At 45.7% G+C, this 24,931-nt stretch overlaps 1 protein-coding gene across 3 annotated transcripts in view; it reads left to right on the top strand.

The window, feature by feature from the left end:
* DNAH10 (dynein axonemal heavy chain 10) overlaps positions 1 to 24,931 on the top strand; it is a 145,649-nt gene that overhangs the window by 36,855 nt on the left and 83,863 nt on the right. For 2 of the 3 annotated variants that reach the window (XM_023241314.2, XM_045041189.1), the window contains exons 12-24: positions 2,766 to 2,936; positions 5,580 to 5,756; positions 6,728 to 6,853; positions 7,734 to 7,906; positions 8,338 to 8,489; positions 13,083 to 13,247; positions 13,860 to 14,067; positions 16,039 to 16,195; positions 18,449 to 18,925; positions 19,028 to 19,186; positions 21,077 to 21,193; positions 21,279 to 21,381; positions 22,031 to 22,209. In XM_023241314.2, the coding sequence (XP_023097082.2) occupies positions 2,766 to 2,936; positions 5,580 to 5,756; positions 6,728 to 6,853; positions 7,734 to 7,906; positions 8,338 to 8,489; positions 13,083 to 13,247; positions 13,860 to 14,067; positions 16,039 to 16,195; positions 18,449 to 18,925; positions 19,028 to 19,186; positions 21,077 to 21,193; positions 21,279 to 21,381; positions 22,031 to 22,209 (2,364 nt within the window). Of the gene's footprint in view, positions 1 to 2,765; positions 2,937 to 5,579; positions 5,757 to 6,727; positions 6,854 to 7,733; positions 7,907 to 8,337; positions 8,490 to 13,082; positions 13,248 to 13,859; positions 14,068 to 16,038; positions 16,196 to 18,448; positions 18,926 to 19,027; positions 19,187 to 21,076; positions 21,194 to 21,278; positions 21,382 to 22,030; positions 22,210 to 24,931 lie in introns of those variants that run through there. The other variant, XM_045041190.1, reaches the window with a different exon arrangement.

Here is a 24,931-nt window from a genome sequence, read left to right as displayed (position 1 = left end):
GCATAGGCTGATTTAGGCTGGGGAATGAGAGGAGGTGGGGAGATGATATAGGAGGTTGTGGCCTGGGGTACGGGGGAGGCAGAACCTGTCAAAGAGAGGCTGTAGCTGAGAATATGGTTTCACGCCACACAGCATGATAATATGGTGTGTGGTCCATCGTGGTTACTCTTTCAGCTTCATGTGGGAGGCACATCAGCAGCGTCCCCATTTTAGGTCTTGAGTAATTGTTTTTATAACCAGAGCATCTTTTTATATGGGCAACCCCAGACTGTTCTTGGGTTATCTAAACATTTCCATTTTAATTACATCCGGTGTATTCTCAGCTTCTATTTTGTTTTCAGTGTTATTTTTATTTATTTTTTAATTTAATGTTTACTTATTTTTAGAGAGAGAGAGAGGGAAACAGAGCATGAATGGGGGAGGAACAGAGAGAGAGGGAGACACAGAATCCCAAGCAGGCTCCAGGCTCTGAGCTGTCAGCACAGGGCCCGATGCAAGGCTTGAAGTCATGGACCACGAGATCATGACCTGAGCTGAAGTCAGTCACTCAACTGACTGAGCCACCCAGACGCCCCTATTAATTTTTATTTTTAAAAATGTTTATTTAGTTGGAGGGACGGAGTGCACAAGTGTGGGAGGGGCAGAGAGAGAGAGAGAGAGGGAGACACAGAAGCAGGCTTCAGGCTCTGAGCTGTCAGCTCAGAGTCTGACGTGGGGCTCAAACCCACAAACCGTGAGGTCGTGACCTGAGCTGAAGTCAGACAGTAACTGACTGAGCCACCCAGGTGCCCCTAAGTGTTACTAATTTTTAAATTGAATTTTTCATTGAAGTCACTTTGTCAAGGAATACTAAAAGGCAAATAATAAGAAAAAACAGCCCCATGCTTAACCTTCTCCATTCCCATTCTTGATGTCATTTTTCACAATTCTAGATGTTTCTTTTGTTGTTCACCTTCATGTTTCCTAAAGAACTTGCCAATGTGGTTATTTCCTGATGTATCTAATATAATCAGTTTTAGACAACTGTTAACTTTTCAGAGTAGATATGGACTTTACTGTCCTACTCCTTCCCCATACCCACTTGTCCCCCTGTCATCTAACAGATTTATCATAACTTTTGGCTAAATTAATGATTAGTGTTTACTCCTTATGTCTGTGCAAACAGTGTTCACTGCTGAGCCAAGAAGCACATCATAAGCATACTGCCTTTCTTGTTCAACCCTTCATTTTTCCTGAAGTTAATCATTGCTTTTATTTTTATTTGTCTGGTTATTTACATACCTGTTATTTTTTTTCCCCAACTGCTCTAACATCTCTGCCACATATTTATCAATAATGGGTTCTGTCTGCTTAAAAATATGAGTGTTATTATTTTCCTAGAGGCCTTTGTCCCAGAGCTCTCTGTCCTTCTGTCTCAGTCTATATTGTTTGCTCTTTAGATTTATTGCAAAGTAGTCACCCTAGGAGTTCTCATCTTTTCTCCTCTGTATTGGATCCTGTTTTCTAGATTTCACATCTTCCTCTTTTCTTGTTTAGGCCTTTGTTTTGCTGAAGCACATTTTTTAGTATCTTCCTAAGAAAGGTTTCATGGGACATCTCTCTTTTATGTCTTGTGTGAATTCTGGAATAAAGTTGGGTACAGAATTTAAGATTGAAGTAACTTTTCTTTGGCGGGGGCGTCTGGATGGCTAAGTCGGTTGGGTGCCTGACCCTTGATTTCGGCTCTGGTCATGATCTCACATGACCAGAGTTCAAGCCCTGCATCGGGCTCTGTGCTGATAGCATGGATCCTGCTTGGGATTCTTCCTGTCTCTCTGCCCCTCCCCTGCTTGTGCTCTCTCAGTCTTTCAAATTAAGACTTAAACAAACAAACAAAAAAGAAATAACTTTTCTTCAGATATTGAGGGTATTGTTCATTGATTTCTAGCTTCTAGCATTATCACAACTCTGCTGTCCTTCTGATTTGATTTTTCTAGAACTAACCTTCCACTCTTCATAGACTGGGGCGGGATGAGGGTATAGAGGATACATGGTGGCCTGGCTGTGCAGGGCGGAGGAGGGATCCTGTGTTTGCCCCTCGCCTTCCTGGTGCCTTGTGTCTCCAAATGTTCATGGAGGTTTCGTGGGGAGTAAACAGGTACCTGCCTGTTCCCCTGTTGCCAACATTTCGTTGTAATCGTCTGCCTTCTGTAGAGTTACTTTCCATCTGCCTAAGACTCCTGAACTATCTTCTCTCCTGTTGTGTCCTCTTCTGCTTTCTTTGTTTGTAGGAGTTAACACTTAAAAAAAAAATTTCCTTCCTACCATTTTGAGTGGAACCAGGGGAGGGGAACAGAAAACCAATGTGGCCAATCTACTGTTTTTTTTAATTTTTTTATTTTTTATTTTTTAACGTTTTATTTATTTTTGAGACAGAGAGAGACAGAGCATGAACGGGGGAGGGGCAGAGAGAGAGGGAGACACAGAATCAGAAGCAGGCTCCAGGCTCTGAGCCATCAGGCCAGAGCCCGACGCGGGGCTCGAACTCACGGACCGCGAGATCATGACCTGAGCGGAAGTCGGGCTCTTACCGACTGCGCCACCCAGGCGCCCGCCAATCTACTGTTCTTAACTGGGCGCCAGCTTCCACTAAAGCACAAGGGAAATCTATCGCAAGTCACAAATTTGTTTTGTGACAAAAACAAATTTCTTGCCACTTTGTTTTTGCAGGATAATTACGGGGACATGAGGGCTGTGTTTCTGACTTTTTTGTGTTTTTTTGGCAGGTTATTGAAAAAGAAGCAAAAAATTTTATTGATGAATCTTTTAAGACACTTCGATCAGCTGAAGCAGCGTTTGACATGCTTCTAAAATTTAAGCATATTCGTTCACGGGACGCTATTAATCGGCAAATGATGATGAAATTTAATGATATCCTGGCACAGTATTGTAAAGAGGTAATTGAAAGATCGACAGATGCCAGAGCAGTGGAAGGACACTGGGCAAAATGTGGAGAACTGAATGGGGCCATTATCTGTCTCTCCTATTCCAATTCAGAGAGACTGGAATTTTCCCCAGTGAACATGTCACATGCCACAGATAACCAAAACAAAGTGGGTTTATTTAGTGAGGAAATTCAGTAAGAATTTATCAAGTATAATATCACATACCTTACATTGTGATGGGCTCTGTACGAGTTTGTAGTTGTAATAATCACATTAATAACAGCAGAAGTCCTAGCTAACCGTGTGCCGAGATCATGTATGTATTTGCATATTAATTCAGAACAATGTATCCGGTGCTCACATATTTCCAGGTATGGTGTTAGGCACAGAGATAGATAAATGAAACACAGATTTTTCCTTCAAGTACCTAGTGGGGGAAAGAGACAAAAAAAAAAACAACACCAAAAAAACCCAACTTATCATCTTATTCAGAGGATGAAATGAGAATATGTGACATAATTTGGTCAACGTCAGTTAGCAAAATACAAAGGGACAGACTGGTCTCCAAATATGTGGTCTCCTCTTGATGCGGTACCAAGAGACTACGAACTTTGTAGTAAAAACCTTTACTTTGTAGTAAAGGTTTGTAATTTTATGTGAAGCTTTGAAGGTCAGAAGTCTACAGTGGTTGCATTGGGTTGAAAACAAGGAGTCCACAGGGCTGTAGCCTTTCTGGAGTCTCTAGGGAGATTCGATCTCCTGGTTTTTTTTCCCCCCAGCTTTTAGGGATTCGTGGCCCCCTTCCATCTCCAAAGCCAGCGATGGCTAGTCCCACTTCCGCCTGGGGAAAGACTCTGACCCTCTCTTCTGCCTCCTTCTTCCTTTTGTAAGGGCCCTTGTGATTACCTTGGGCTCACTCAGATAATCCGGGGTCATCGTCCTATTATAAGGTCAGCTGATTGTCAACCTCAATTCCCCTTTGTCATGTAATGTAGTAAATTTACAGATTCTGGGCATCGGGACCAGGGGATGCCTGGGGGATGGGGGGGGGGATGTTATTCTGTCGCCCACATCTAATTACCCACGTGAGAGTGTGGAGATGCTTCTTTTAAAATGCAGGTCCAGGGGCACCTGGGGGGCTCAGTCGTTTAAGTGTCTGACTTCGGCTCAGCTCATGATCTCGAAGCTCGTGAGTTCAAGCCCAGCATCAGGCTCTGTGCTGACAGCTCAGAGCCAGGAGCCTCCTTCGGATTCTGTGTCTCTCTCTCTCCTTCTCTCTCTCTGCCCCTCCCCGGTTCGTGCTCTGTTTCTCTCCTCTCTGTCTCTCTCTTTCTCTCAAAAATTAACTTAAAAAATAAAATAATACAGGTCCAGACCATGTGGTCTACCAAGTCCACTTCTGGGTGTATACCCTAAAAAATTGAAAAGTATGCTTTTTTAAAATATTTATTTATTTTGAGGGAGAGAGAGAGAGCAAGCGGGGGAGGGAAGAGGGAGAGGGAGAGAGAGAATCCAACCAGGCCCCATGTTGTCAGGGCACATCCCAATGTGGGGCCTGAACTCATGAACTGTGATAGATGAATGGATACATAAAATGTAGTCTGTCCATACAATGGAATATTCCCAGCCTTAGAAAGGAAGGATATTCTTTTTCTTTTTTAAATTTTTATTTATGTATTAAAAAATTTTTTAATGTTTATTTTTTGTTATTTTTTTTAATGTTTACTTATTATCGAGAGACAGAGCATGAGCATGGGAGGGGCAGAGAGACGGGGAGACACAGAATCCGAAGCAGGCTCCGGGCTCCAAGCTGTCAGCACAGAGTCTGACGTGGGGCTCGAACCCACTAACTGTGAAATCATGACCTGAGCTGAAGTCGGACGCTTAACCGACTGAGCCACCCAGGCGCCCCTTAATGTTTATTTTTGAGAGAGACAGAGCATGAGCATGAGCAGGGGAGGGTCAGAGAGAGGGAGACACAGAATCTGAAACAGGCTCCAGGCTCTGAGCTGTCAGCACAGAGCCCAACCTGGGGCCCGAACCCACGAACTGTGAGATCAGGACCTGAGCTGAAGTCCGACGCCCAACCGACGGAGCCCCCCGGGTGCCCCAAGAAAAGACATTGTGACACATGCTCCAACATGGATGAATCTGAAGACATTATGTTAAGTGAGATAAGCCAGTCAAAAAAACCCCAATTACTGTATGATTCCACTTACGTGAGGTGTTTAGAGGAGTCAGATTCCCGGAGGCAGGAAGTAGAGTGGAGAGCACCAGCGGCCAGGGGAGGAGGAGGGGGAGTTAGTGTTTCACGGGAGGTGGATGCAGGTGGTGGTTGTGTGACAGTGTGAATGTGCTTAATGCCACTGAAATGCATTTAAACGTGGTAAACTTTGAGGCGCCTGGGTGGCTCAGTCAGTTGGGCATCCGACTCTCGGTTTCGGCTCAGGTCATGATCGCACAGTTCGTGAGTTCGAGCCCCGCATCGGGCTCTGTGCTGACAGCTGCTTGGGATTCTCTCTCCCCTCTCTCTCTGCCCTGCCCTCCCCCCCCAAATACATAAACATTAAAAATGTAAAGACCTACATCTCAAGTTAAATCTTTCTTGGCGAACATGCTGATGCATATCACAGACCACTTTTGATTGCTTTTCAGATCGACATAGTTAATAAACTCTTTGTTCAGAACCTGGACAACCCGCCACTGTGTAAGAACCACCCTCCGGTAGCAGGTGCAATCTACTGGGAACGGTCCCTGTTCTTTCGGATCAAGCACACCATCCTCCGATTTCAGGAAGTGGAGGAGATATTGGAGAGTGACCGAGGAAGAGAGGTATGTTGCTTCCCCGGAGCTGTCGCCGGGCGTATCTCACGGGCGACCTAGAGCCACCGGTGTGAGAAGCAAATCCTGGCCTGCGACTTCGAAGGCCTTTCCTGTGGTCCCTGATTTCAGGCTCATACATATGATCGTACATATGACATCTTCCAGGTAACAGGCATGTGGGCTTCTCCCTGAACTTGATTTTCAGCTTCTCTGGAGGGTGACCATCTTTCTGATAATACTGTTCCTCCCCAACCCATGGGGTTTTGAATGTTACATAGAAGGGGTTGACAAATCTTTTCTTGAAAGGTCCAGAGAGTAGGGGCGCCTGGGTGGCTCAGTCGGTTAAGCGTCCTACTTCAGCTCAGGTCACGATTTCGCGGTTCGTGAGTTCGAGTCCCACGTCTGGCTCTGCACTGACAACTCAGAGCCTGAAGCCTGTTTCAGATTCTGTGTCTCTCTCTCTCTCTCCTCCTCCTCCCCTTCTTGCGCGCTCGCTCTCTCTCAAAAATAAATAAACGTTAAAGATAAATTTAAAAAGGTAAAAGCCGTTCTTAGCTCTTGGGCTGAGGTCTGCTGATCTCTGCTCATCGACCTGGATTTCAAGCCATACCTTCTCATACATACCCTGCAAAATTCTTGGAAATCTGTATACTTATTTTTGCAAAATGCACTAACAGATTTTTTTTTAAGTGTTTATTTATTTTTGAGACAGGGAGAGACAGAGCATGAACAGGGGAGGTTCAGAGAGAGGGAGACCCAGAATCCGAAGCAGGCTCCGGGCTCCGAGCTGTCAGCACAGAGCCCGACGCGGGGCTAGAACTCACGGACCGCGAGATCATGACCTGAGCCAAAGTCAGCCGCTTAACCGACGGAGCCACCCAGGCGCCCCAAGATTTTTTTTCTTTAATAGAGTGAGAGAAAGAGAGGAAAAGGTGTTAGATTTCTGAGGACAAACTGACGATTGCTGAGTTCTTTGACAGGTGAGACAGAAGTACTTGGAGGTGGGTTGGACAATGAAAGACTATGAAGACAGAAAGTATGAGCTGTGGAAAGAGGTAACGGAACAGGCCCTGCCGAATCTTATGAAGAAGAGTCTGCTTACTAAGGTACGTACTTCCAGATCCTTGTCCAGATCGTGGCGGTCAGGTTAGGTGATGGCATCTGCAATTTTCTGGAGGTCTGGTTTGTCGGCACGGTTTGCCGTTGATAGGTATTTCCAAGTGGAAGACAGAGAAGGGCCAAGGTTGTCCGGGGAGGAGAGGACAGGGGCAGAGAGGGAGGAGCCGGAGGCAGCATAAGGTCATGGTTAGGAAATGCGCCTGAATCCGGCAGCCCTGCTGACTCTGTGGGCGAGCGGCTTCACACCAAGCCTCAGTTTCCCCATTTGTAAAATGAGTTGCATCAGATGACATCAACACACAAAGTATTAGCTGAACCGGGTGTGAAATGGCTGACAGTTGAGCTATGGAAAAAACACCATTTTGCACGATTCACCCTTATGTACGGTGCTTTAGCTGGAGCCTGCTGCCCAGCAGATGCTCCGTAAAGAAATACTAGCCGTGAGGGAGGAGAGACCCGCGCACAGCATCTCTAGGTGTGTGGCCTCTGAAATCCTGAAGTAGGTTCCGAAATGAGTGCAGAGGGCCAGACTGGAGACGGCTTGGGTCCCGTCAAAAGGGGCAGCTCCTGCTCAATCCCGGTCTCTGCTTGTCAGCGTTCCTGGTTTTTCCAGGGAAGCCAGAATTCCGGATTTGCGTGCGATTGACCACTTTTTGGACGTGGGTGGCTAAGTCGAATTCTTTAAACCCCGTTCACTGAACAAAATACGTGTTTTAGCTAGCTCCAGCCAGCCTCTCGGTCTATCAGGGCATCAAGGGCCCTACGCTGATCGTCTGCAAATTTACGTTGAACTTGGGTCATCTGGACCGCTTCTTGGACCGTTTCTTGGACCGTCCTTGCCATGCTTGTGAAATGTCTCTTCCACAGACTTCTGCCGCTGCTGATGAGGCTGCGAACTCCGAGAAGGGGACCGTGTTTGTAATAAATTTTTCACCTGCTCTCAGGGAGATTATTAATGAAGCAAAGTACTTGGAACAGTTAGGATTCCCTGTCCCCGAGTTAGCAAGAAATGTTGCTCTCCAGGAGGACAAATTTCTTAGGTAAAAAGATTTGTCTCTTAAATCAACAGGGAACTTTTTGATCTCAGGACCCCTTTCTATTCCATTCCGTTACAAATTATTGAGAACCCCACCCCCTCCTGCTTTCATTTGTCTGCATTTTATAGCTATCGGTATTTACCGTGCTGGAAATTAAAACGAAGCAATGTATGAACTGTGTATCTATCCATTCACCTGAAAGTAACAATAACAAACCTGTTATGTGTTAAAAACAAACAAACACTTCCAAATGAGAAGTATACCGATATTTTCCAGAAAAGGAAGTTAGTGGGAAGGTTGGCATTGTTTTAAATTTCTGCAAATCTTTCAAAGTTTTAGGCTGGTGAAAGGTCTTTGGTAACCTAGATAAAGGGTAAGCTGTTTACGAGCTCTGTTGTGTGTCCTCATGTCAATGACTTTCCTGTAACGCACAGGTACACAGACGGAATACAGCGTATGCTGGATCATTATCACATGCTCGTAGGAAAGTTAAATGAGGCAGAGGCTCTGCTTCTCGACGATCATTCCCAGGAGTTGATAAGAGTGTTTAGGTCTGGATATAAGAGGTTAAACTGGAACTCACTAGGTAACATAATTCATCCTCCTATTCATTGCCTTTTAGACTTTGGAATGCAAAAAATATATGCTTGTAGGTTATTTTAGTTGAATTATAATCTTTGCATGTCTATAGACACGGTCAACACCCAGGTTTTGAATATTAATCATTTATATTTGGTGGAACTTTGAATTCATCTCAAGGCTTTTGTGGGGACTGAAGACAAGATTTGGATACTCTGCTGACCCAGTGCTTTCTCCTCCAAAAATAAAGCAGCCTTTACTGTTTTTCCTAATATTTTTCTATTGTTTTCTAATATTAAAAATTTTAATTTTGAGATAATTTATAGATTCACACCCAGTTGTAAGAATTAATACAGAGAGGTCCTGTTTACCCTTTACCCAGTGCCCTGGCAGTAATTTCTTGCAAAACTGTAGTACAACTCACAACTCAGATGCGTTGACAGTTGAGGCACAGAGCATTTCCATGCCGCAGCGATAACTCATGTTGCCCTTTTATTTATATTTATTTTAAAAAAATTAAATTTTTTTAAATGTTTATTTTTGAGAGAGGGAGAGAGACAGAGTGTGAGCAGGGGGCGGGGGTGCAGAGAGAGAGGGAGACACAGAATCCGAAGCAGACTCCAGGCTCTGAGCTGTCAGCACAGAGCCTGACGCGGGGCACGAACCCGTGAGCTGTGAGATCATGACCTGAGCCAAAGTCAGACGCTTCACTGACTGAGCCACCCAGGTGCCCCTATTTTAAAAAATTTTTTAATGTTTGTTTATTTTTAAGAGAGAGAAAGAGGCAGGCAGAGAGAGGGAGACACAGAATCTGAAGCAGGTTCCGGGCTTTGAGCTGTCGGCACAGAGGCCGATGTGGGGCTGGAATTCACAAACTGTGAGATCATGACCTGAGCCAAAGTCGGACGCTCAACCAACTGAGCCACCCAGGTGCTCCACATGTTGCCCTTTAAAAAAAAAATTTTTTTTTTAATGTTTATTTATTTTGACAGAGAGAGCGAGAGAGAGCATAAGTGGGAGAGGGGCAGAGAGAGAGGGAGACACAGAATTCAAAGCAGGCTCCAGGCACCAAGCTGTCAGCACAGAGCCCGACGCAGGGCTCGAACTCACGGAGCGCGAGATCATGACCCAAGCTGAAGTCGGACGCTCAACTGACTGAGCCACCCAGGGACCCCACATGTTGCCCTTTTAAAGTCCTACTCACCTCACTCCCATTCCTAGCCTCAACCTGTGCAATCGCGAATCCATTCTCCATTTCTATAATTTCGTCATTTCAAGAGCGCTCTATAAAGGAAATCATATATGCCCTTTTGGGTTGACTTTTCCACCTTAGCCTGATTCTCTGGAGGGTCGTCCAGGACGTTGCACATATCGGTAGTGTGTTCCTCGGTGCTAAAATCTCATGGTTTCAATGTGCACAGTTAGGTTAGCCATTCACCTGTTGAAGGATATCTGGGTTGCTTCCAGGTTTGGCTATGATGAGTAGACGTTTGTGCCATAAAGCCATTTGCGTGTGGGGTTTTATGTGAACGTGAGTTTCATTTCACTGGGATAAGTGCTCAGGAGTGCAGTTTCTGGGTCCCATACTACTCGCATATTTAGTCTTTTTTTTTTTTTTTTAATTAATTGCCGTGGAGCTGGCTGTGCCATTTTATATTTCCACCTGCAATGTATGTTCCACTTTTTCTGGATGTTGGCCAGTATTTTGGTATTATCACTATTTTTAAAAAATTGTAGCCATCATGTAGCTCTGTGATGATCTCGTTGTGGCTTTGATTTGCATTTCTATATTGGGGAATGATGCTGAGAATCGTTTCGTGTGCTTCTTTGCCATCTGTATGTCTTTTTTGGTGAGATGTCTGTGTTTTTGCCCATCTTCTAATTATATTGTTTGCTTTTTTACTTTGAGAGTTCTTTATATGGTTTAGATACTAGCCTTTTGTGGGATATGTGGTTTGCAGATATTGTCTCCCAGTCTGTAGCTTGTGTTTTCATTCTCCTAACAGCATCTTTTGCAGAGCAAAAGTTTAAAATTTTGAGAACCCCAATTTATCAAGTTTTCCTTTTATGGATCATGCTTTTGGTGTCAAGTCTAAGGACTCTTTTTGCCTAGACTGACATCCCAAAGATTTTCTCCTTTTTTTTCCCCAAGTATGTTATAATTTTATATTTTATAGGTAAGTCTGTGATCAATCTTGATTTTTTTTTTGTACAAAGTGTGAAGCTTAAGGTGAGGCTAATTTCTCCTCCTCCTCCTTGACCATGGCTATCCAATTGCTTCAGCATCATTTGTTGAAAAGGGTGACTTTTTCCCATTAAGTTGCATTTGCACCTTTGTAAAACACCAGTTGGTCATATTTGTATGGGTCTGTTTCTGGGTTTTGTGTTCTGTTTATCTATGTGTCTGTAGCTATATGCCAAGTCTTGAAATTGGGTAGGTAGCCTGATTCTACCCATTTTTTCTCTTAAGCAAATTGTTTTGGCTGTTCCAGTTTCTTTGTTTTTCCATATAAATTTTAGAATAATCTTGTCTGTATCTACCAAAAAATGCTTGCTGGGATTTTGATGGGAATTGTGTTAACTCAGTATATCAGTTTGGGGAAAATTGATATCTGTACTGGGTTGAGCTTTGTGATCCATGAACATGGTATATCTTTCCATTTATTTAGATCTTTGATTTCTTTTTTTTAATTTTAAAACATGTTTTTAATGTTTATTTACTTTTGAGAGAGAGAGAGAGAGAATATGCAAGCAGGGGAGGGGCAGAGAGAAAGGGAGACAGAATCTGAAGCAGGCTCCAGGCTCCAAGATGTCAGCACAGAGCCCAATGTGGGGCTCGAACCCAGGAACCATGAGATCATGACCTGAACTGAGGTTGGATGCTCAACTGACTGAGCCACCCAGATGCCCCTGATTTCTTTCATTAGCACTGTGTCATTTTCAACATACAAGTTTTGTACGTGTTTTGTTAGATTTATGCTGAAGTATTTAATTTTTTGTTGAATGGTTGTAAATGATACTGTGTTTTTAATTTTGGTGTCCGCATGTTTGCCACTAGTCGATAGAAATACAATTAATTTTTTAACATAATTCTGTCTGCCTCCATGGCCTTCTCTGATGAGATCATGACAGGCATGAGGAGCAGAGACATTGGGGTGCCTCATCACAGTTTTATGAAGGTGGAAATCTAGGCTTTCCAGCTGGCTCTTACTGGAATGAGTTTGAGTGAGGTCATGGTTTTGTCTATGGAGTTTGGAGTAGAGCAGTGACTGTAAAATTTTCTGTCTTGCCAGGATGTCCCTTTCCTGGTCCTGTGGCTAAAGAGAGCAGGCTTCTTTTTGGACTTTGGCATTTATGGTTGCCAGCTTCTTCAGCTCCGCATCTGAGATACAGAAGGAAAAAGAACCCAGGAAATTCATCACTGTGAACCCTTGGGTCCCCGAGTGGGGACCCAAGGTCCCAGCCAGTTGGCTTCTCTCCACTTTATAGAGTCTTATGTTTGTTTGATAGATAATGTGCAGGGTTCTTAACTGTGATTAGCAGGAGGAATAAGGAAAAACACATCTCTTCCCTCTTCCTGGAAGTAGAAGTTCCCTTTACTTTTTTAAAAAGGCATTTTTGCTCTTCTTTTTCCCCCTTCTTTCTCTTTCCCTTATTTTCAAATCTTCTCCCTTCTTTTCCTTGTCATTTCCTTCTCTTCTTCCTATCTCCTTTGTGTGGAAAACACGTATGTTTGGACTTGGGCTCCGGAGCTAAACCCCTGGGTTAAAAGTCCAGCTCCGCCCACGTGACTCAACCTTGTGGAGACTCAATATCCTCATCTGTAAATTCAGCATAATATTAGTACCCAATTCACAGGACTGTTGTAAAAAATTGATGACAGAATAATATGCTTAGACTGCTATGTGACCGATCACATGTGTTTAATCCAGGTTGACTATTCATATTATTCCTGGTTATTTTTCTTTCTTTAAAAAAAATTTTTTTTAATGTTTATTGATTTTTTGAGAGTGAGAGAGCATGAGCACAAGCAGGGGAGGGAGGGGCAGAGAGAGAGAGGGAGACACAGAATCCGAAGCAGGTTCTGGGCTCTAGGCTCTGAGCTGTCAGCACAGAGCCTGACGCAGGACTCGAACTCACAAACCATGAGATCATGACCTGAGCCGAAGTTTGGAAGCTTAGCCGATTGAGCCCCCCCATGCGCTCCTGCTGGTTACTTGTCTAAGCAGCAGGCCAAAGGCGATGTACGTGGATCAGGGTAGAGTGTAGGTTCAGGTTGCCATGCCGGTGAGAAGACAACAGAGCTGGACCTTCTGTTTCTCCTCACAGTGCTTTAGATGATGATTTGCTAAAATCTGAGCAGGAGAAATGTATCGTTCAGTTGACTCTGAGAACAGGGCTCCTTGTCCTAGTCCCTAAGGGTGCTATGTGGATGTTTGCTACCACGAATACTCAAGGGGATGGAATGAACATGGTCTGTCCTGGGAAGGGATGCCAATATTAACATTCTGGATGTCGGTTGGCAGGGTATGGACAGAAAGAGCTGAAAGCCAAGTATCTTTTTTTTTTTTCTCTCTCTCTCTCTTTTCTCCTTCTGAAGGTATTGCTGACTACATAACTCGGTGCAAACAGGCCATTGGGAAATTCGAGTCCCTTGTCCACCAGATTCATAAGAATTCAGACGACATTTCTTCCAGGCTGACGTTAATAGAGTCTGTAAATCTCTTTAAATATCCAGCAGCTAAAAGTGAGGAAGAACTCCCAGGTAGATATGATTTCTTATTTCTCTGATTACAGAAGAAATTAAATGAAAGAACCCATTGGTCATGGCTGCGTGCGCACAGGCGTGCACCCCCCCACCCCTCCCCCACGTTTGTTTAGGAATAAAACCATTCCTAATAGGTCTTAGTCATTTACTGGAAAGGATCATGAGTAATTCTTGCTTTTTGCCCTGTTTTATGTCTTGCTTAGTTTCACGGATCCCTGACTCTGTGGGGACCAGTAGTACTTTGGCAATAACTTCATAACAGTAACACAGATTGTGTTTTTATGGGCTCACGTTTACTTGTTCAAGCAACATCTTTTAAGCGGTCTTAGATGAGTCTAAAAGCAATTCAAGAAAAGCAAAGTCGCCCAGAGAAAATAAAAGCCGCCTTTTGCACGTGGTGTGCTTTGGCACACGCAATGCACATCCCTGTGTTGTCATTTATTCTTAGGGCGTGTCGTGAACTTTTGGTGTTGACGTATTTTCTGCTTGCGGTCTAGGTTAGAGGCTGCTTTTGTATTTTTAAGATCTGCAGTTAGCGTTTGGATGGCTCTGCGAGTAACATCCCTCCCCGTGTTCACGAAGGACTATAACCGGTGTCTTCCTCTTCAGGCGTGAAGGAATTCTTTGAGCACATTGAGCGAGAAAGGGCCAAAGATGCGGACCACATGGTCAGGTGGTATCTTGCCATTGGGCCTCTGCTGACCAAAGTCGAGGGTCTGGTCATCCACACCAACACAGGCAAGGCTCCCAAACTGGCCTTCTATTACGAATACTGGGAACATAAAATTTATGACGTCTTGACAAAGCTCATCCTGAAGTAAGTCCACCTCGTTTCCTGTCGTGAAGGCAGTGTGCATAGACTAAAGGAGTTTACGCACGGGAGTAGTTAAAGGAAGGGTCATAAAGTGCAGAGTAGAAATGATTTGGACGGTAAGTCTGCTTTCTGGTCAAAGAGGCTTCCTGCTCACAGGAGGGGAGGATGGCTTTCTAATTTGGCTCACCTTCTTGTCAGGCCCCTCAACGTTCGGAAAAGGAAGTTATCCCTCGTGGGATCATTCTGGGAAGCCGCCCTAGGACATTCAATGTCTTCTATGTGAAGGACCCCCGAAGAAATTTCTCTAGTGTCCCTTTTGAGCTTAGCCTCCTGAGAAAGTATTATTTTTCTTTTTGTCTTTTGTTTTTTGTTGTTTTGTGTTTAAACGGTGTGGATACTATGGATTGCTGACTTGAAAGATTTCCCTTTTCTCCTTGACTGCTAGGAAACTTAGAACCGAATTTGTAGCCTAAATGCAGCAAACGTAGAAGTATTTACGATTGCATTGTCAGTTACGTTCTCGTGACTCTAGACTCTATACATACCCTCTGCATATATGTATGTATTTGAATCTAACGCGTATGAGAGCTTACTCTGAAGGCTCGTGTTATACTCCTTTTACAATCTCACCCTCGTTTTCCGGACACAGTGTGTTGGAAGATTAAGCGACTTTCTTAGCCTCGGTCACACACACACCTTGTAAGAAGAACGGCTAGGATGCGAACCTGGTCCAGCATCACTTTGCTAAACATCTGTGATACGTGTCTCTTTATTTTATCCCACTTTGAGTTTAGGGTCTCTTACTACAGTCAAAGCATTCTTGTGAGCTGCTGAAGTCCACTTGGGAACAAGACGTTAATAAATAAAATAAATACCTTTGGTCGTCTTGCTTCCTGGACCCAGTTTGACAAATTTCACTAAGTTGATCCTTTACAAAAATCTGTTTTCTACACGTTTCATTTATCTTCTTTTTTTTTTTTTTTTTCATTATTGCTTCTTAGACTTCTGCAGCAGCTTCTTACATAGGGCACCTTCTATAGTGTTTCCTTTTTTAATATGCTGTGCTTTCCCTTGATCCGTCTGTCGATCCGTCCATCCATCCATCCATCCACTCATTCACTCATTCATTCACTCACAGGTTTCTTAGATCCTGCGTGTGTCAGGCACCAGGCCAGACAGGGCCCCTCTCCTTCTGGATCTTTTCCATCCTCATAGGAGAGACACAAAACACCAGGAACCCAGACATAACCAAGATGATTTCTGTGAAAGAAATAAAGCAGCACAGTGTTTTGGGACAGGAAACGGAGTGGCCGTTGTAAGGGGGTGCTCAAGAAAGCCACCCTGAGGCCGCGTTTTAGCTGAATCCTGAGGACCAGGAGTGAGCCACAAGAGGGGGGCCCTTTCTGGGAGAAGACAAAGCCAGTTTTTTTTTTTTTTTTTTTTTTCAACGTTTATTTATTTTTGGGACAGAGACAGAGCATGAACAGGGGAGGGGCAGAGAGAGAGGGAGACACAGAATCGGAAACAGGCTCCAGGCTCTGAGCCATCAGCCCAGAGCCCGACGCGGGGCTTGAACTCCCGGACCGCGAGATCGTGACCTGGCTGAAGTCGGACGCTTAACCGACTGCGCCACCCAGGCGCCCCCAAAGCCAGTTTTATGACCATCTTTCCCGAACCATGTGGAACAGCTTTTGGAAGTCATCACTGTTACTCAGGTGTCTTTCAACCAATAGATATTCACTTCCCCAAAGTGGAAATGAACTACATATAAGTATAGGCCAAAAGGGGGGCACATAATAAAACTCAGTGCGCATTGCCCGCTATGACGCCAGAACGTCTTACTCCACACAGAGGGTTTTCACGTGTGACTTTTGTGACACCAGCTGTTTCTGTCAAGTGTTGGATATACTCCACTCCAGTGAGTCCTGGGTCTGTCTTTTTTTTTTTTTTTTTTTTTTTATTAACCCCTCTTAGGAATTTGCAGTCTTTTAATTCTTTAATCCTGGGAAACGTCCCTCTGTTCCAAATGGACACCATCCTGACGGCGCCCGAGATCATCCTCCACCCCAACGCGAATGAGATCGACAAAATGTGCGTCCGTTGTGTCCGAAATTGCGTGGAGATCACCAAGGTAAGGGCGGAGGGGTCTGTGGATCCACAGCGGGGCTTGTGGCCACCGGCCGCCAGGCCCGCCGGCTTTGGGGAGCACGTCGCGGAGGCCGCGGAGAGCACGGGCTCCGCTCTGCTTCTTGTCCAGACTCTTGCCCTCCTCTGGGCTCCTCTTCCAGCCCTCGAGAGCCTGGGTGTCCCAAGGCTCGATCCAGGCTCCCTTTTCTCCTCTCCGTGTGATCCCCACCCGTCTCGTGCCTTTTAATGCCATCCTCGCCCAGACCTCTCTACTACCCGCCCCGCTCTTCAAGTCTCTTGCCTCCTCGATGTGTCCCCTCCGACCCTGGTGTTGGCAGGTCCGAGGTGGAATTCTCGACTTCCCGTCTTGCACCCTGCCCCTGCCCCCGGTTTCCCTACTGCAGGAAGCGGCGCCCGCAGCAGCCCAGAGGCACGAGCCGGGAGCCCAGGAGCCGGCCCCGATTCTAGGGTTTCCTCTCGTCCACCTCTGTCCCGCCCATCGGAGGTCTGTTTGAGTCCCGGCATCCCTCCCCTAGACGATCGCACGTTTCCACACCCCCTCCTCCACCACGGGGCGGGGGGGGGGGGGTCAGAATTCTCTCTTTAAAATACGAATCACTTCACGTCAGATCTCTTGTGCAAACCCCCGACGACTTTACGTTGCATTCGGACATAAGCCGAACTCCCCACTGTGCTCCCAGTCTGGCACCTGCCTGCCTTCCTGAGCTCACTTGCTACATCTCGTGCTCCCCCCGCGCTCAGCCCCACTGGCCTCCAGCAGCAGCACTTGCTCCTCCTTGAAATGGTTACGTGAACTCTTCCCTCTGCCTGGAAATTTCTGCCCCCAGACTTTTCCCTGATGGCTCCTCCTCGTTGTTCTCTATCCTATCACCCGTTCCATCTTCTTCCCATCGCCCACCGCTACCTGACCTTTTCTTATTTCCTCGCTCATCTATCCATGACTCTCTTGTGCCACTAGAATGCAAGGTGGATGGGAACACGGACCTTGTGTGTCTGTCCACCTTTGAATCCCCAGCACCTCCAACAGCATCTGGCACATAGCTGGCTCTCGACTATGCAAATGGGGTCAAAGGAGTGTCTGTTGGCCAATAACCCATAGTTTGTGTCTCACCAACAATGGGAAAATGGGGCCATTTTTATGGATAAGGGATGTCACATCCCCTCAAGACACTAACATTTTCTCTTTACTTGGTTTGTTCAGAAAGTCAAATATGTTTCAGGCATTTTTTTAAAGCATAAAAGTGAGTATAGATGTAGATAGGGAAGTTAATTTAACTGTACTTGGAAATTAATAAATCGCATATATTTTATAATCTGTGCAAGTAAAGTTGTTTATAAAACCTCAGTTATGTAAATTCTCTTACGTTATAGCTTTTATATAACTGCGTCTTTGGAGAGGGAAACAAACAATTTCCAAGGAGTAAATAAGTAGGAAAGACTCTCTGTGAAACATTCTGGGTATTTTTAAATTTTATTTTATTAAAAAAATTTTTTAATGTTTATTTATTTTTGAGAGAGAGACAGAGCACGACCGGGGGAGGGGCAGAGAGAGAGGGAGACACAGAATCCGAAGCAGGCTTCAGGCACCGAGCTGTCAGCACAGAGCCCGACGTGGGGCTCGAACTCACCGTGGGGGGCTCGATGTGGGGACCGTGAGATCATGACCTGAGCCTAAGTCAGACGGTTAACCGACTGAGCCACCCGGGCGCCCCAACATTCTGCATATTATTATTCACAACATTTTATACCAATTTAACACCCCCCTCACTGGATGGATTTGAGGCTCCTGGTGAAGCCTGCGTTATTTTTTTTTTCAACGTTTATTTATTTTTGGGACAGAGAGAGACAGAGCATGAACAGGGGAGGGGCAGAGAGAGAGGGAGACACAGAATCGGAAACAGGCTCCAGGCTCTGAGCCGTCAGCCCAGAGCCCGACGCGGGGCTCGAACTCACGGACCGCGAGATCGTGACCTGGCTGAAGTCGGACGCTTAACCGACTGTGCCACCCAGGCGCCCCGCATTATTTTATGTTCATAAATGCTTTCTTTCAAATAAAAAAGAATTTTTACCTGTCCTTTCATAAAATGTCAGAAAGGTACTTCCTTAACAAAAATCGGCTTTTTTGGACGAGGTTCTGTTACTGGCGAGACTTGCTCCCGAAGTCACGTGACTTTATGCACAGGAAGCAGAACAAATGCTGAAGTGCTGTCCTTTTCCCTGGTTCTTCTTTCACCAGCATTTTGTCCGATGGATGAATGGCAGCTGTATAGAATGCCCTCCTCAGAAGGGGGAGGAAGAAGAACTCGTTGTAATAAGCTTTTACGACGATATCTCCCTGAACCCCCAGATAATTGAACAAGCCGTCATGATCCCCCAAAACGTCCACAGGATTCTGATCAGTCTTATGAAGTACCTCCAGAAATGGAAGAGGTATCGACCCCTCTGGAAGCTGGACAAAGCCATCGTGATGGAGAAGTTCGCCTCCAAGAAACCTCCTTGTGTGTCCTATGATGAAAAGTTGCAGTTCTATTCCAAGATTGCCCAAGAAGTCATGCGCCACCCCTTAGTTAAGGACGAGCATTGCATCAGGCTGCAGCTGGGGCCTCTGGCGAGCACGGTGCAGGAAAACGCCAGGTCCTGGGTGACCTCGCTGGGAAAACTTCTCAATGAGTCAGCCAGGGAGGAACTCTATCACCTCCATGAAGAGATGGAGGTATCGCTGGGGTTAATTACACTACTTCTCGTGAAAATCACGTCTCCGTTGGGGACTGTGTTTTCCAGGTTTATTTGGTGTCCTTTGACCTCTCTTTTGCAGAGCCTGGCCAAAAACCTGAAGAAGAGCCCCGGTACCCTTGAAGACCTCAAGTTTGTCCTTGCCACGATTGCAGAAATTAGAAGTAAATCTTTGGTCATGGAACTGAGATACAGGGATGTCCAGGAGCGATACCGCACCATGGCAATGTATAATCTCTTTGTGAGCGAACAGTTTCCTTTCTTTAAAAGGATTTTTTTCATGTGTATTTATCTGAGAGAGAGAGAGAGAGAGAGAGAGAACATGCATGAGAGGGGCAGAGAGAGAGGATTGGAAGCGGGTTCCGTGCCGAAAGCAGAGAGCCCGACGCCGGGCCCGAACCCACGAGTGGTGAGATCGTGACCTGGGCCGAAGTCAGACGCTTAACTGACTGAGCCACCCAGGCGCCCCATGGATTTTCTTAAGCAGTTTTACAGTTGGGTTGAATTCTAAGACCCTTTTCGGAAATACCTCTCAACGATGACTTTAAGTAATAAAATTTAAATGTAGAGCAACCCCACAGTTATTCAGAATAATGAAAACAGATTATTTCTTGATCTGGTATGGCTCAGGCTGTATTTTTCTTTGGAGATCATGTCAATTATCCCCCCCCCCCCCCCGTTTCTGGTGTTAATTTCCTTTAATAAAGGGCTTTCACAAAATAAGCGGGAGGGAGGAGAGTCGGAGAGGATTAGGATGATAAGAGAGATGGGTAGCGGTAATAATTCAGTTGCCTTTATTACGGTTGTTCAGGGTGGCTCAAAGGAACTTTAGAAGTCCCTGGAGGAGTTTGAGGGGGCCTGGCCTCTCCCTGAAACTGTATACAAAGTTTTGCATACTGTGCCTCACATTCACGCAGAAAGAATCAGCTGGAGAAACAAACTAGAAGAAGCAAATAGCTGTCGTAAGTCTGCACTTGCATCAGACTTGTATTGCAGCCTTTATGTCCCTTGACCGCTCTGAACACCTTCACTGAGCAGTCGCCCTGAAAGCTAGAGATCCTCTCGTCATAAGATTGCACAGTATGCAAAATGTACGCTTTTAGAATTAAGATAAAGTTCCCAATTTTGTCTGTTTCCTTTAGTTTTTTACTTTTTTATTAAAAAATTGTTTTTAAATGTTTTTATTTATTTTTGAGACAGAGACAGGGCATGAGCGAGGGAGGGGCAGGAGAGAGGGAGACACAGAATCCGAAGCGGGCTCCAGACCGAGCTGTTGGCACAGAGCCTGACGCGGGGCTCAAACTCACCAGCCGTGAGATCATGACCTGGGCCGAAGTCGGACGCTTAACCGACTGAGCCACCCGGGCGCCCCTTTTGTTTCCTTTATTAAGTAAAATTATTTGAAACTCCATTAGGTTCTGCTTATATTGTCTGTGTGTCTCTTGGTTTCCTTCGAGTCATTTTGATCCTTACCTACCTGTTATTTCTGATTGAGTTCTGGACATTGTACATGACAAATCTGTAGAGAGAGTTGGAGGCTCCAGATGTTATATTTCATCAGGGGAGATTTCTTTTTGCTTCTGATAGCACAGCTAGATGCATCAGCAAGCTAAGATAACCTTATTTTAATTAGGGATTAAGTTGAGCTGAAACTGGGTCCTAGTTTATGAAGGGCTTATCTGTCTACGGTATCTCTCTCTCTATCTGTGTTACCTGCTTATTTTTAAAAATGATTTTATCCTGATTTTGTTTTCATCATAAATATATAGTTTTTCTTTCTTTTAAAAAATATTTATTTATTTTTGGGAGAGCACAAGCGAGGGAGGGGCAGAGAGAGGTGGACAGAGGACCTGAAGCGGGCTCTGCGCTGACAGGCTGACAGCAGCGAGCCCGACGCGGGGCTTGAACTCACGAACCGTGAGATCATGACCGGAGCTGAAGTCGGGTGCTCAACCGACTGAGCCACCCAGGTGCCTCAAATATATAATCTTTCTAATTCAAGCAGTTTTTTTGTGGATTCAAATGACCGAGCCTGCTGTTGTCACAAGTGGAAATCCCCAGGCAGTAGCTTTGACTGGAATTTCAGTTCCAAATTTCTGGCCATTTATTGTTTGTCCTGTTTCTTTGTCAGCCTCCTGATGCAGAGAAAGAACTGGTTGACAATATTAAAAGCGTGTGGTCAAATCTGTTCAATGAGTCCGTGAATGTGGATCATTCTCTTGGGGGCATAAAGAGAACGTTCACAGAGGTACCTTTTACATTTTTTTACTTTCTGAGTAAAGATATGGACAAATGCTCGTCGGGATAAATTAATGCAACCGTGCCCTTTGCAGATTACTCGAGGTGAAATATTAAACTACAAACAGCAGATAGAGGAATTTGCAAAGCGTTTTTATCGTGAAGGCCCTGGTTCTATTGGTGATGATCTTGATAAAGGTAAGAACATTCACGCTGGGCTTCCTGAGGTAGTGGAGTATGTTTTGCTTAAGGATGTTATGGGACTATGGAATGGAGCAGTGGTTCTTAACCTTGCCTGTACACTGGGTTCACCTGAGGATCCTGACAAACCCGGTGACTCCTGGCGTCCAGATCCAAATAGTCTAATTCTCTTGTTCTGGGGGTGGCGGGGGGTGATCCAGATGCCAAGACTTTTAAAACTCTCATGGGAATCTAATGTGCAGCCCAAGTTGAGCCACTTAGAGGGATAATGTGAAGGAGGCAAAATTTTCTCTTAAAAAAACTTTTTTAAATATTTATTTTTGAGAAAGAGAGAGGGAGAGAGCATGCGTGGGTGAGGGGTGGAGAGAAAGGGAGACACAGAATCCCAAGCAGGCTCCGGGGTCTGAGCCGTCAGCACAGAGCCCGATGTGGGGTGCAAATGCATGGACTGTGAGATCATGACCTGAGCCGAAGTCAGACGCTTAACCGACTGAACCACCCAGGCACCCCAGGAGACCGAATTTTCTAACTGGAGAGTTTTGCATATGGACCTGGCCGTCTGGTTTCCGTTAGAAAGAGAGATAAGGCTGTGGTAATTCTAAATGTGTCTTCCTGGATGGCTTCTATTTATTTACTTATTTGCCAGGAGTAGAACTTTTAGCCATTTTTGAAAAGGAGCTCACGAGACATGAAAAGAACCGCCAGGAGTTGGCTAATGCTGAGAAACTTTTCGATCTTCCGATTACAATGTACCCAGAGCTGCTCAAAGTGCAGAAGGAGATGAACAACCTGAGGACCATTTATGACCTCTATAAAGCGCTGAAGGTGAGCGTCCGCCCACAGACCCCGCCTCCCTGAAGGCAGTGTGAGAGTTGACTCGGCCAAGCGGGTTTTGGTGCCGCCGTAATTAAGAGCCCGGGGCGGATTTCATGGAAGCCCTCGCTTTGGCCCTTGGGAAGTAGTAACTGCCAATGGATCCGGGGTCTCCATTTGGGGTGATGGGAAAGTTCTGGAGCTAGATGGGGGTGATGGCTGCACAGCATGGTGAATATACTCGAAACCGCCGAATCGTACATTTAAAAGTGGTTAAAATGGTACATGCTGCGTTATGTGTATTTTTCCACAATAACAAGAAAGAAAATTCTCTTTGCTGGTTGGGGCTTGGTTAAGGAGTGGGGTGAACCATTTAAGAAATTAAAAGTAGCAGATAGCATGACATTTGGATGCCTCTCTTTAACATATGTTCCCGGTGCAAATTCGTACTATTCCTTTATTCATCCCTCCGTCTCTTCACTCTGCTCTGTACAGCCCAGTGCTGTGCTGGTTGGGAATAGGGTCCAGAAAGGAGGTGCGTCTCCTCATCCCACTCCTGCCCTTCTTGAACCCCCAGGAGAGGCTGACTGTGTTAGTCTGGGTTCTTCCAAGAAACAGAACCAATGGGCACCAAACAGATTTATTATAAGGAATCGGCTTATATAGGAATGGAGACCGGAAGTCCCGAGGTCTGGGGTCAGCAGGCTGGAGACCCAGGACAGCTGATGGGGTATCTCCAGCTCAGGTCTGAGCTTGAAGGCAGAAGACTGATGTCCCAGCTGGAAGACAGGCAGAGAGAGAGAGGATTCTCTCTCACTCAAGTTTTCTCTCTAGCCCTTCAGCGGATTGGATGAGACCCACCCACAGAGGGGAGGGAAATTACCTTTACTCAGGCCACTGTTTCAAATGTTAATTTTACCCAGAAACACCCTGGAAAACATTGTCCAGAAAAATGTTTAACCAAATATCTGGGCACCTGTGGCCCAGTCAAGTTCACCCATAAAATTAACCATCACACTGACCCACGAGTGAATCGCCATACTGCTCTGATATGTGACAGGAATATGGTAGACAGAGCGTCATGGGGCCCAGAGGGGGAAGGAGGTGGCCCAGGGAGGTGGCCTTTGAGCAGGACTCTGAATCAGTTTTTTCCCCGGCGCGGCCATTGGATTTGGGGCCCATCCTACCCCAGCGTGACCTCATCTTATACCTGCAAAGACCTGGCTTCCAAATAAGATCACATTCTGAGGTCCCAGGGGGACATGAATTCTAGGTCGCGGGGCGGGGGGGCAAGCTTCAGCCCCCGTACACCTGGGAGTGGGATACACGGAGAAGAAGAGGGGCTGAACCTGGAGCATTCCAGCATCACATACCACAGGAAGATGCCCGAAAAGGGAGGGAGGACAGGGAGTGGCCTGGGAGGTAGGATAGGGGTTACAGAGAGGCGGGAGGAGACCTCCGAGAGCTACGAAGGAGTTCACGATCTTGACTGTGGTGACGGTCCCGTGCGTGTGCACACAGGCCAGAGTTTGCGACATTGTGCACTTGGACACATCCAGCTGTGTCCGCACGCCAGCCGATCCTCAATAAAACTTGAGGAAGAGAGAATGGGAAGAGAGGAGTCAGAAACCCAAGATCTGGACAGCTTTTCCAATGTGTTTTGTTGCAAAGGGAAGCAGAGAACTGAGGAGCTGTGTGTGGAAGGGAGGTGGGGTCAGGATAGTGTTTTTAAGACGGGAGAAATTAGAGTGGGGGTTTGCATAGTGATCCAGTAAGGAGGAAACGTGGGTGAAAGGAGACAGAAGGGAGACTTCCTCGAATGATGTCTGGTGTCCATGAGTTGGTGGGAAAGGGTGGGGTTGGGACGTGGCCTCAGGTAGGAGGCGGGTGTGGTCATATGGGGAAGGCAGAGCGTGTGCATAGAGATGCTTCTCGTGGGAGATGTTGAACGTTCGGTTATGATTGTGTCGGTTTCCCCGGGGACGTGCACAGCAAGATCATCAGCGGAGATGAGGGCAGGGGGGTGGCTGGTTGAGGCTAACAAGGCAGGGGTGAGGTGGTGGTCTGGAAGAATAGGCCCCAAGGGAAAGCCGCATTAGGGCCCTGGATTTAGACTGAGGCCAGTGAGAGAGGCTGAGTGTCCTCAGCCATCATGGTTGGCTGCCCTGGTGTAGGTGTTGAGCACTGAGGAACGTTGAGTGTCGAGGAGCGGATTTAACCACAGTTGGGGTTTTCCAAATGTACTTGGTGGAAGAAGGGACGAGAAAGAGTGGAGGGAAAAAGGCCTTGTAATGATTGCCAGGCTGTAGGTTCAGGCGTAGAAACTCCAAGAAGTACTTTGGTTTCTTTATGATTTCATTCTAATTTATCACTTAATGAATTTTTGCAAAAAAGAGGTAATAAATTTGTGGGTGTCATCTCAAAATAATTCAGAAAGTGGGGCACCTGGGTGGCTCAGTCAATTAAGCATCCACCTCTTTGATCTTGGCTCAGGTCATGATCTCACAGTTTGTGAGTTCAAGCCCCGCATCAGGCTCTGTGCTGATAGCTCTGAGCCTGCTGGGGATTCTTTCTCTCCCTCTCTCTCTCTGCCCCTCCCCTGCTTGTTCTCTCGCTCTCTCACAATAAATAAATAAACTTAAATAAATAATCCAGAAAGCTGTTTGAGCTTTTAATATCTTTTTAGAAGACCAAGAGGTGAAAAATAGTAAATGCATCTTCAGGTCCTTTATAC

The sequence above is a fragment of the Felis catus genome, chromosome D3, assembly GCF_018350175.1.
Source record: "Felis catus isolate Fca126 chromosome D3, F.catus_Fca126_mat1.0, whole genome shotgun sequence".
In the NCBI taxonomy this organism is placed as follows: Eukaryota; Metazoa; Chordata; class Mammalia; order Carnivora; family Felidae; genus Felis; species Felis catus.
The sequence above is the reverse complement of the archived record's forward strand: the minus strand, read 5'-3'. Positions and strand labels throughout refer to the sequence as shown.